Source organism: Labeo rohita, chromosome 2, assembly GCF_022985175.1.
Source record: "Labeo rohita strain BAU-BD-2019 chromosome 2, IGBB_LRoh.1.0, whole genome shotgun sequence".
NCBI lineage: Eukaryota > Metazoa > Chordata > Actinopteri > Cypriniformes > Cyprinidae > Labeo > Labeo rohita.
The window spans coordinates 21,742,856-21,755,152 of NC_066870.1; the positions used below are offsets into that span (position 1 = coordinate 21,742,856).

The following is a 12,297-nucleotide window of genomic DNA, read 5'->3' on the forward strand; positions in this document are numbered from 1 at the left end:
ATCACTACAAATTCTGATAAAATTCGCTGCAGAGCAACAAAGTCAATACAATACACTTGGTGCAGAGAGGATAAGGTAGCTTTTTTGTCTTTAGAGGGGAAACTCTCACTTTAGTTCTTCTTTAGACAGACAGAGATTACATGTGGAGGTCACCAGAGTTCCAACAAAGCACACATCAAGTCGTTGCTGCTCACAGGTAAACGAACAAAAAACAGGGATTTTATCTTGGTTTTGCGAGAAAAGGTTGACCATACTATCACGTCATGCTTGGATATTTTCTTTATGCTCTGAGTAGGTATTTGTGTCTCCTCTTGCTTCGTTAGTAGATTGTGTTATTTCCTCTTATGTGGTATTAGCCTAGTCTGATCGACAGCTGTCATCAGTACATCAGACTTCACGGCGAGTATATACGTCCAGATCTGTACGTCGAGGTCATTTACTCCAGACGCTGTGTAAAGTTTTCAGGAAACAGTCCTTTTTGAGCCGAGGTGCCACGCTGTTCCCAGTCGCTCTCTCTGATGCCAGTGAGCCAACCAGCATCCTGAAGAAATAACAAAATAAGCATCAGGTTATGATCATCTTAAGAGAATAGAACAATAGGTAAACATTAAAAACAAATCATACCTGATCTTCAGATAGCTCTGTGGGTACTACCAAAACAATGTCTCCTTTCTTCAGCTCCAGTTCGTCTGGGTTTGCTGCTTCAAAATCATGCATCGTTTCAACCTGCAAAACAGCATAATAAGAATCTTGATGTACAGTAAAGCTGTTCGTTTTCAATGTGTTCATTTTTATGCCATGGCTTTTTAGAATACTTTATTCTGAAATGTTAATGGCGCCATCTGGCGGTCACATGTTTCCTATGTCTCTCTTTTTATAAATGCAACCGGCGCCATCCACTGGTGAAAAAAACAGCATATGCTGGTAGGTATGTTTTGATGCTGGTTTAAGCTGGTCCTTTGCTGGTTTTTGCTGGTCATGTTGCTGGTCAAGGACCAGCATGAACCAGCAAAGGACCAGCATAAACCAGCTAAGAACCAGCTTAAACCAGCATCAAAACCTACCTAACCAGCATCCCAGCATCAAAACATACCTACCAGCATATGCTGTTTTTTTCACCAGGGTCTTGTGTCTCAGTTATCGATTGTAGTGAAAATTATTAAAGACTACCTACAGTACATGTTTTATACACTGTAACGGTCTCGTTTTCTTGAAGGAATTGTTAAAGTTACTGTATATCTACCTTATTTTAAAGGTAATTACGGGCACGGTGATTTTTAGGTTAAACATGCAAGCCAGGGCTTCCGGTTTCAGCAACTTCCAGGTATTGTAAGTTAGCTCTACAAAAACAGTATATTATGCTGCTTGATGTTACAAATTGTTATTCGTTATGATATTATGTTAATTTGTAATCGTAATCAGAAACACACAGCTGATTTATCAACCTTATTTTTTCTGTAAGAGTGGGCGCGGCAATTTGTAAACGTTACGGTTCTGGCTTCCGGTCTCATTAGCTTCCAGCTATTTTTAGCTGTACAAAACAGCTGGTTTTGCTGCTTGATATTGCAAATTGGTGTGTCTTATCATATTATTTTAATGTATTATCTGAACACACTGTCCTTACGAAAATTAACTATGGTTTTAACTAAATAAAACCAAAAAAACATGGTAACTACAAATTAACCATGTTTTTGGTATTCTAACCATAGTTTAACCATGACATTTGTAGTAAAACTAATCAATACGCCAAAAAAAACATGGTTACTACACATTTACTATAAAAAAAAAACATTGTTAATTTTCATAAGGGTGGTTTGTAGTGCAAACAGTTTTACCGTTAACTGATTATTCTCGTTATTTCCCTATAGCCGCTAATAAACAGGAAGTCTCAACCATAGGCTTACTTCCATGTTGAAGATTGATACAACAAATGATTTTACAGTTTACCACATTTTTTTTCTGTACACTGAGTGACTAATGAATCAGAAGTCTTGCACATTACAATATGGATTAATATTTCATAACTACACATTTATTTATTGGCGAATAGCCTTGCAATTAGCAGAATAATGTACAGTCAGCAGGTAATCAATGCAAGATGAATGCACGACTGTACTTTATCCTTTACTAAAATGGTGTTTGCTTTATATTCACCTTGAAAAGGAATCCAAGAGGCATTCCAGAGGAGATGTCTTTGGTTGTCTGGCATTCAGGGATCACCCCATTGCCACTGGTGGCTATTGGAGATGTGATATCACCATCACGGTCATCATCACCCTCATTACTAGAGGCAGGCTCAATAACAACAGAAGGGATAGGCATCTTTTCCTAAGGTGAGGCAAAGAAACAGCATCACTCAACATGCAACTCAAGTGACAAACCTAAAAGTAAGATATGCAAGTATATTTTTGACAAGTAGCTTGACACAATTACATAAAACACATGAAACATTACACATATACACATAATGCATACTTAAGAAATGTGATAAATTAAAAACAACTGAATAAAAGAAAAATGTGTAACAGTTTACAATAAGGTTTCAATTGTTAACATCAGCTGACTATGTTCATAATAATTTAAAGATTCACTAATACATTTTTAAAATCAAAAGCTCTATCACTTTACATTAGATAATGCGCTATGAAGTAATGTGAACAAACAATGAACAACTGTATTTTTATTGACTAACATTAACTCCTTCTCCTACTGAAAACTAAAATCACAAAAATAACACAAAAAAAAACTCAGCAGAACAGTTTTGTTTCAAAGCATTTTGATTCAGTTCCAACTATCAGAGAGTATTAAAATACAGCCCTAAATGATTACATAAAGAAACCAGGGTCTTGTCAATGGCCTGCATACCAATGTGCAGAATCACATGTGAATATCTACCTCTGCTTTCCCATTGTTTGCAGCACCCTCCTTACTGGTTTCATCCCCTGGTTGGGGCTCAACATTATCAGGAGCATCTCCTGGTTTGTGCTCAATATTATCAGGAACATCTCCTGGTTGGGTGTCAACCTTATCTGGTTCATCTGTTGGTTTGGGCTCAACATTATCTGGTTCATCTCCTGGTTTGGCTTCTAGTGAACTGGCCTCTTCCTCTGGTTTGGCATCTATAGTCTAGAAGAGGTGCTCAGGAGTGAGAGCCAGTGCTTGAACACTCAACACAAGCCACTCGTGTGGATGGATCGGTTTACGGCACCACGGAGGGGAGCACTCAGAGTGTCACAATGAGGGGTGCAGGGACCAGTTTAACTTCTGAGGTTAAAACTGTCCCTCATGTGGAATGGCAAGTCAGTTCTCAAAAAAACAGACTTGAGTTTTACCAAAAGTCAAGTACTTTGGTTAGGGAGAAATGTTCGACAGACGGCATGAAGGAACGGGGTCATGATTCATAGTGGATGACCACTGCCTATTGGCAGTAAGTAAGAGAGTTGAAGACAAAAGTTTACATACACCTTAAAGAATCTGCAAAATGGTAATTATTTTACCACAATAAAAGGGATCATACAAAATACATGTTACTTTTTATTTAGTACTGACCTGAATAAGATATTTCACATAAAGGATGTTTACATATAGTCCACAAGAGAAAATAACAACTGAATTCATAAAATTTACCCTGTTAAAAAGTTTACATACTCTTGATTCTTAATACTGTGTTGTTACTTGAATGATCCACAGCTGTGTTTTTTGTTTAGTGATAGTTGTTCATGAGTCTCTTGTTTGTCCTGAACAGTTAAACTGCCCACTGTTCTTCAGAAAAATCCTTCAGGTCCCACAAAATCTTTGGTTTTTCAATTTGTAAACGTTACGGTTCTGGCTTCCGGTCTCATCAGCTTCCAGCTATTTTTAGCTGTATAAAACAGCTGGTTTTGCTGCTTGATATTGCAAATTGGTGTGTCTTATCATATTATTTTAATGTATTATCTTAACGCAGTGTCCTTACGAAAATTAACTATGGTTTTAACTAAATAAAACCAAAAAAACATGGTAACTACAAATTAACCATGTTTTTGGTATTCTAACCATAGTTTAACCATGACATTTGTAGTAAAACTAATCAATACGCCAAAAAAACATGGTTACTACACATTTACTATAAAAAAAAACATTGTTAATTTTCATAAGGGTGGTTTGTAGTGCAAACAGTTTTACCGTTAACTGATTATTCTCGTTATTTCCCTATAGCCGCTAATAAACAGGAAGTCTCAACCATAGGCTTACTTCCATGTTGAAGACTGATACAACAAATGATTTTACAGTTTACCACATTTTTTTCTGTACATTGAGTGACTAATGAATCAGAAGTCTTGCACATTACAATATGGATTAATATTTCATAACCACACATTTATTTATTGGCGAATAGCCTTGCAATTAGCAGTTTTTCAGCATTTTTGTGTATTTGAACCCTTTCCAACAATGACTGTATGATTTTGAGATCCATCTTTTCACACTGAGGACAACTGAGGGACTCATATGCAACTATTAGAGAAGGTTCAAATGCTCACTTATCCTCCAGAAGGTAACACAATACATTAAGAGCCGGGGGCAAAAACTTTTTGAATTTGAAGATCAGGGTAAATTTAACTTATTTTGTCTTCTGGGGAAACATGTAAGTATCTTCTGTAGCTTATGAAGAACAGTACTAAATTAAAAATATATATAATATTTAGGCTAAATAAGAAAAATGTACACATTTTCATTCTGATCAAAAGTTTTCACCCCCTGTGTTTCCTTCTAAAGCATCAGTGAGCATTTGAACCTTTGTAATAGTTACATAGGAGTCCCTCAGTTGTTCAAATACACAAAAATGTTGAAAAACCAAAGAATTTGTAGGACCTGAAGGATTTTTCAGAAGAACAACAGGCAGTTTAACCATTTAGGACAAACAAGGGACTCATGAACAACCATCACTAAACAAAAAAAAAACAGCTGTGGACCATTCAGGTAACAATACAGTATTAAGAATCTTTAAACTTTTGAATGGGGTAATTTTTATAAATTCAACTATCACTTTCTCTTGTGGGCTATATGAAAACATTTTTTATGTGAAATATCTAATTCAGGTCAGTACTAAATAAAAAAATAACATGCATTTTGTATGATCCCTCTTATTTTGGTAAAATAATTAACATTTTGCCGATTCTGCAAGGTGTATATAAACTTATGACCTCAACTGTATGGGTGAACATTCCTCAGATCATAGTGACTATATGATCTCAATATACATGTGAAGAAGTCATTAATAAGTTCAATCTAACTTATTCAACAATGACCCAAGAATAACTGTAATCCCTACAATTTAAAACTGCTGAATTCAGATTCAACTAAACATAGATGCATAGATTATAATAAACATTTTTGCTCCACTTGCTTAGTCACGTAATGAGCGCAGAAAGAGAGAATGTAAAATTACTGGCTGTTACGATGATGTAAGAATGGAGTCACCATGGAAACCGAAAATGGTGATTAGAGGGGTAATAACAGTCATCAGTTAAGTCGCTATTTAAAGGTTCAGTAAGCAAGGGAATTATCATGTTATAACATCATTTCTGTTAAATTGGCTTTAGTGTGTGCAACCTTATGTGGATCAAAATTTTGTAACAGAAAAGGAAGACATGAAATGAAAATTAATGAAAGGTACAATCAGAAATGGCAGAAACATTGGCAGTGTTAGCCTTCTAATTATCTCTGGATCTAAAGTTTTGTGTTTGGAACAAGAATATATCACATCAGAACTGTATGGTGTTTGTTGTTGCACTGCCGGGTGTTGCAACTGCTCATTGTACCCTCAAAAAAACAACAACTTAAAATACATACACATAAACAAAAAGATGGGTTATAGGTTTTGATTAATGCCACAGTGCATGTTAGAAGTCTCCATCCATCAACACATACTGTTAAAAAAGCATTCTGCAAGGCTAAATAATGACATGTGTGGCTACCATCCTGTCCCAGTGCATCAGTTTGGTAACCACTCCAAGTTCCATATGAAGCCAGATGACGATTTAATATTTAAACTCTATATAATATGTAAATAATTCTATGTTACAAGGCATTCTATTGCACTCACTTAAAATATTAAGAATAGAAATTAAAGGAAGCCCAACTGGGTAAACAGGAAATATCTGACAATATAAGTGTTTGAATAAAAAATGTTTAAATAAATGTATGTTCATATGGCTTCATGATGCAACAAAACAATTAGCAAACATAAATAAATTAAAATACAGTAAATATTTACATAGAAATGTTGAAATAATAGCATGAAACAAAAATATAACAACAGTACAAAAAAAGTAATTGATCTATTAAGACTTATAGTTACCGGAGTCTCTTCAATGGGAGACTCTTTATCCTCAAAAGTAGCCTACACACAAAGAAATGTGGTTGTCAGCAACATTACACATTCATTTATTCAAATTAATAATGACACATACTGCAGTGATAAGTCAACAAATCTGTCTCTGGTCATGTTAGTATCTGGCTTCCCTTCATAACCGTTACTACTCATCTGCATCAGAGCCTAGATGCTCATGAACATCTCGGTGAACTACTGAAACCATGTTTAAATGTAGTAATGAGGGATTTGATACTGAAAGGCCTTCACTAATAATAAAAAGCAGTACTGATTTCATAATTGGAAGGCAGTGAAATATAAGATTACAGAAGTGAAATTTACCAGAGCCGCCTCTGTAGGTGACTCCTTCTGTGTTTCTTGGACGGAAGCAGATTCCTACATGCAAATAAAAAAACATGAATGCTATCTTCAATTTCTGTTATACTTCCAAATAACACCACCTGTTTTCATATCTTGTATCTCATACATAATTCATTTGGACACATTGCAAATGCCAAAAGGCTGTTTCTACAGAGAAACAGGATTTGTGTCTAGATACAGTACATAACCAAGCACATATGCGACAATGCTGCATATGACTTAAGTTTCTCTTATGCCATTTATTAGACATAAGTTATAATTACCGGGGTTTCTTCACTGGGTTGCTCCTTTTCTATGTCCTCAACTGGAAGCTAAAGAACGGTTGAGACTTTTTCATCAACAACAAAATTCTCAGGCTCAACCAAAGTCTTTGTGTAACTACATAACTGTGCTGCTGACATCCTACTGTTCCTGATGCAAAATAAAACTAATACTTAAAACCGATCCCAAAGCATGTGTAATTTACAAAAAAAAGTAATAAAACAATAATTGGGATGCCACTTATTAAACACAAATTAATTTACAAATTAAAATTCACCTTCATAAAAAATGTAACAGGCTAACACATGAGGGAAAAAAAAAGTCAGAACTTACACTGGTAGCGTATGCAATTTGTGTATGGAAAAAAATCGAAATGTCAACCAGGGTCAGAAACTAATGAGGGCTTGTGGCAAAAATGCCACCAAAATGAACAGAAATCCCCACAGATTCAAGACAAATGCCCCTGCACAATTAAACAACGTATTACGGCTGTCGCGATTAAAATGAAAGGTGAAAATTAATGAAAAGTGTCAATTCGTGGAACTACATTTAGAATCGCTCACTGCATCAGCTTTTATGCAGTTTTGTGCAGCCTTAAGCCTTATAACCAATCAAACACATATCTGTTGAACTTAAGGAATGCATTGGCCAATCAGAGATGCTTAGATTAGTCAGCGCTGAAAACGTCGGAGCTGTTGATGAGTGCGCACACTCGCAAATTCCCTCATCATAAACAACAGTGCAGATATAATGTAAATAAAAGATTAAAGATTTCATAGCTTCGGTGATTATAACGGGATTTTCTCCATAACTTTTGCAAGACTTGGCTAACGTCATGGACTGCCATGTTTGTCTATGAAGCCAAAATGTGATGTGTTAAAAACGCAGACAAAAATGTTTTTATATTGTTTTCTATATCGATATTATTATTTATTATTATTACAATATAAAGAGCAATAATCTACAATAAATTTTGTCAAACTATTGCAGCCCTATTGAGCTACTGTTTTTTACATGTATAATTTTAAACAGTCTTGTTAATGACAGTTTAAAATATTGATTAAATTGGGTAAATTTAAGTATTTGACATTAAAGACAAAATATGGTTTGTATAATAATAAGGTGATAATAAAATTACCCTTACTAATGTAAAAAATGCCTTTGGAAATCAATTCCACGGGCAAATATTGCCCCTTAATGGAAAAGTTAATTTCTGACCCTGATGTCAACAATACAATAAATATGTTTATGTACAGTTATGTCAATAATACAAAATGCAGGCACTTTTTGAATTATTTTTCAGAGGTACATACCTCAGCCTGCTCAGCTGCCTCAGTCTCAGCAGACACTGGAGACTCCACAGTGCTCTTTATAAACAACAGTACACAGATATGATCAATGGCTACAGCTTATTGATCAATCTGATATGAGGGAATGCATGTTTATGAAGCCAAAACATAACCTGACAATCACATCATGACACCAAGGGCAATGATCATGTTTTATGCACTGATGGAAGATGATGGTGATGATGAATTCTAAAAACACCGATATTGATGAAAATGAAAAAATGGAATCAACAGTATGATGTAAATTAAGATGACGATCAGGAAAACTGATGAGGATGTTGATGGAAATGATGAAAAGCATTGATGTAAAAACGTTGATAATGGTGTTGATGACGACGGTGATGACGATATTTCTGATGACGTTAAGAGTTTAACTCTTTGTCACTCACTGTGGCTGTCTCTGCAGGAGGGCTTGAAGCAGTGATCTCCTCTGGTTGTGTGTCTGCGGGGGGAGTGGTGACAGGACCTTCCCCACCCTCAGGTTCTGAGGCTGGGGCTGCTTCACCTTCTCCTTCAGCTACATCACCCTCTGGGGCCTCAGCCTCAGACTTTATATACATTTATAAGAGAACAATATCAAAGAATGTCCAATGACACCTTTACTACTGGACCAGTATCAAAACCCATATTTTTAAAACCATGTTCAAATGTCTACACTTTGAAGCATGACAGCCACTGAAAAGCATGACAACAAAAGTATTGTCTTAATAACAGTGCATAAGAAAAGCTAACACAAAAAAATAATATTACAAAGAAACATTTATGGAACCCAATGACACCTATTAATGAGAGGGTTTTTTCAGGAATAGTACAGAGCATTACAGTCAAAATCTATCTTTACTATCAAAAGACTGTCAACTCACCATCTTATCAAAGTCGGCCACAAATGTTGGAACTGTTGCATCCTAAAAATAAGAGAGAGAATAAAAGGTAGAGTTAGGCAAATCAGATTTACTGGTATGAAATCTAAAACATATAATCAGCTAAGTTAGACTGGAAATTATTTTTTTCAAAATAATTCCTGTGAGAAATGGTTAATTGGATATTTTAGGGAAGAGGAATTAGTAGGGATCATCACAGCATTAGATATAAAACCCCATTGTGTATTAAATCAGGGCCACAATTATTTTTAACACCAAGTTCTGCATGTTTATTGTAAAATTGATGTCATCATTTATGCATTGTTTTTGTTTTCACAAAACCACCAATTCTAAGCATTGCTAAAATGCTATTATGCTAGCACAATCACTTGGACAATGTGGCTGTTGTGTTTGGCCGCATTGACAGTAATTCATAATGCTATTGAAAAGTTAGAGTAGACTTCCTAAGCTCCTATTTACCTTAGAAAATCCGTTAAAAGCCTTGTTGGACACCTAAACCAAATTAAATAAGTAATTAGCATGTAAACCCTCAAAGACATGTATTTTAATTGCACAGACTTGGAGGACTGTAATTTCTACTTGAATTTAGCAAAACCATCAAACGATGTAAGCAAGCGAAGGAGAGAGAGGAGAACAGGTCTTGGGACTGTGGACTTTGGGAGGGGTTCCAGGGTCCAAAGGGTTTTGTAGCAGGAAAACAGTACTTCATCTGCAGGCAGGAAAGGAGGGGAGTATTCTTGCTGTAGTCTACTCTACACTAAGCTAAGCAGAGTAGCAGGAAGTCAGGTACCTCTTCCAGCTCTGTATCTATTTCTTGGTATAACTTTCCATATCTCCGGTTTGCAACTTCGTCTTCAGACAGGTCTGAGTTCTCTGGCTCTTTATGACAGACCTGGTCCTCTGCAATGGTGCTTTTAGCATTAGAGGTGTCTTGTTGCCCAGGGAAGGAGGTAAAGGGGTCTTGAGATGGAACAGCCTCACCTGGCCAGCCTGCTGTAAAGTTTCCTTGGCCATCAGAAGAGAAGAAGCCACTGCTATCACTCACCTCCTGCCAGGAGCCCTTACTGGAGTTCTCAGAGTCTGCAGCTGGTGTAGGAAAAGCTGCCCACTGGGCAAACCCATTGGCATGTCCAGTTTTGTCATCAAAGACATCAGAGTCTTTTCCTTGTTCATCACTCTCCTTTGTCCCAATGGATTCCCAACCCCCTGCCCACCCCTGGTTGTTCTCACTGGTGAATGGGTCTCCACCGCTTTCACTGGCAAAAGGATCAGATGTGATCTCGTTAGCAAATGGGTCCTGATTGCCCCCAGTAGCAAAAGGGTCTGATGAGAATTCAGTGGCAAAGGGGTCTGCTGCCCACTGTCCTTCACCTGCTGACTGGGTCTCTGCAAACGGATCGGAAGGAAACCCACTTTTTGGACTCTCTGTTGACAGCCCTTCAGTACCAAAAAGATCGCTGCCTGTACTAGCAAAAGGATCACTCCCAGAAAAGCCACTGGGATCTTGGTGTGAGGTGGCAAATGGATCGTTTCCCATGCCAAATGGGTCATCCCCTGAAGCTGCAAAAGGATCATCCCCTGTTCCAAATGGATCATTACCTTCAGTGTCAAATGGGTCTGAACTTGGAGTAGATTCCAGAACATTTTGAGGTGTATCTGCTCCTGCTTTGGCTGGGTCTGAAAGTGACTCATCCAAGCTTTCGTTTTCAAGCTCTGAGACACATGGTGTTGCTTCAGGCTGATCCCAGTTGGCTGCAAATGCATCGCCACCAAACCCAGAGTCAGCAGGGGTAATCTGCTCGGGGACACTATCAGCCGTGGCCCAGTCTGCAAAGCCCTCTTGGGCCACAGTGCCTTGTTCAGGTGCCACAACTGGATTCTCATTCTCGGCACATTCAAGCTCATCATCTGCACTGACCCACCCACCGTTTTGTCCTGGGACATCACCCCATTCTTCAGCAGTCTCATACTCTGACCCGGATCCATCTAGATCAACCTGGCTAGAAAGGCCCCATCTGGAACTATCTCCCCCTATGCCCTCTGTGGGATCCTGAATCTCCTGACCAAATTCATTGGTGAAAATAATTCCAGGCATTGGTTGCAAGCCCACTGTCTCCTCTGCATCTCTCTCGTTTGACCCGCAACCTGCCTTTTCTTCTGCCCATTCCACTTGATCTTTAGCCCAGTCTGTCTGACCTTGCTCTACACTCTCTTTCCCCTGTTCTGGATGCTGTTGCTTGGCCTCGCCACCCCCCACATCACAAGGATCACAGTCTGGGTTTGGCTCAGGATAGCTTTCCGGATTCCAGGCTCTAACCTCATCTGTGGCTGCCTCTCCTTGAGGCTGTGATGGTGCCTCTGTAGGCCAACCTTCGGCAGGTGGCCATCCTTGCCCATCCGCTGCAGGTTGAGCATTTGCAGATTCCTCTGTACCCGTAGTGGCAGAAGAGCCAAAGTCAGCTGCCCAGTTGGCAGTGAAGCCAGCATCTGCAGCCTGATCAAGGAAAGAAAGGTAACAAGTGGTTACTGTCCAAATTAGGTTCCCCCATGATGGGGGCCAACAGAGTAGGGGGCAGACAGAGTGGGGGGCGAAATAAGACAGATTTGTCCAAAAACAGACAAGCAAAGTAGGAATATTTTGATTGAGAACAACTGGAAAAATGGGGACAGATTTCAAATGTGTAACATTAATGAATAAATGAACATTTAAGAAGCTATTTGCCATTTTTTCAAAGTCTCGAAAGCTGGAGGTTAAATCTGCCATGAACTTTAATTATATTTGCAATTGCTTTTTACTAAGACACTCTCCAATCATTACTTACAGGCTGTGCAGGCTGTGCAGCATTTCCCTAGAAATGAACAGAGACATCAAGAGGTATTTGCTGTCAAATTAATGCTCGTTAGGAACGTCTGTAAGCTTGTCATGAAATTACAGTGATATCTTCACATTTGTCAGTGCCAATTTATTGAAAAACTACAAATCTAGGCCACTTCTTTTGACAGGACAGGAGACAGGATTCTGTCACCAAGTTACTAATAACACCAAGATTTCTCTCCTTTACATCAGATCAAA

General features: G+C 37.9%; 1 protein-coding gene across 8 annotated transcripts in view; it reads right to left on the bottom strand.

The window, feature by feature from the left end:
• Window positions 1-6: 6 nt before the first annotated feature.
• amph (amphiphysin) overlaps window positions 7-12,297 on the bottom strand; it is a 35,350-nt gene continuing 23,059 nt past the window's right edge. The window contains exons 14-26 of one of the 8 annotated variants that reach the window (XM_051136571.1): window positions 12,047-12,073; window positions 11,542-11,718; window positions 9,684-9,716; window positions 9,207-9,248; window positions 8,733-8,891; window positions 8,308-8,361; window positions 6,997-7,044; window positions 6,695-6,748; window positions 6,341-6,382; window positions 2,896-3,126; window positions 2,155-2,328; window positions 625-726; window positions 7-541 (exon numbers count right to left, since the gene is read on the bottom strand). In XM_051136571.1, the coding sequence (XP_050992528.1) occupies window positions 437-541; window positions 625-726; window positions 2,155-2,328; window positions 2,896-3,126; window positions 6,341-6,382; window positions 6,695-6,748; window positions 6,997-7,044; window positions 8,308-8,361; window positions 8,733-8,891; window positions 9,207-9,248; window positions 9,684-9,716; window positions 11,542-11,718; window positions 12,047-12,073 (1,248 nt within the window). In that variant the 3' untranslated portion in view covers window positions 7-436. The remainder of the gene's footprint in view (window positions 542-624; window positions 727-2,154; window positions 2,329-2,895; window positions 3,127-6,340; window positions 6,383-6,694; window positions 6,749-6,996; window positions 7,045-8,307; window positions 8,362-8,732; window positions 8,892-9,206; window positions 9,249-9,683; window positions 9,717-11,541; window positions 11,719-12,046; window positions 12,074-12,297) is intronic. The other 7 variants (XM_051136595.1, XM_051136587.1, XM_051136580.1 and 4 more) reach the window with 7 other exon arrangements.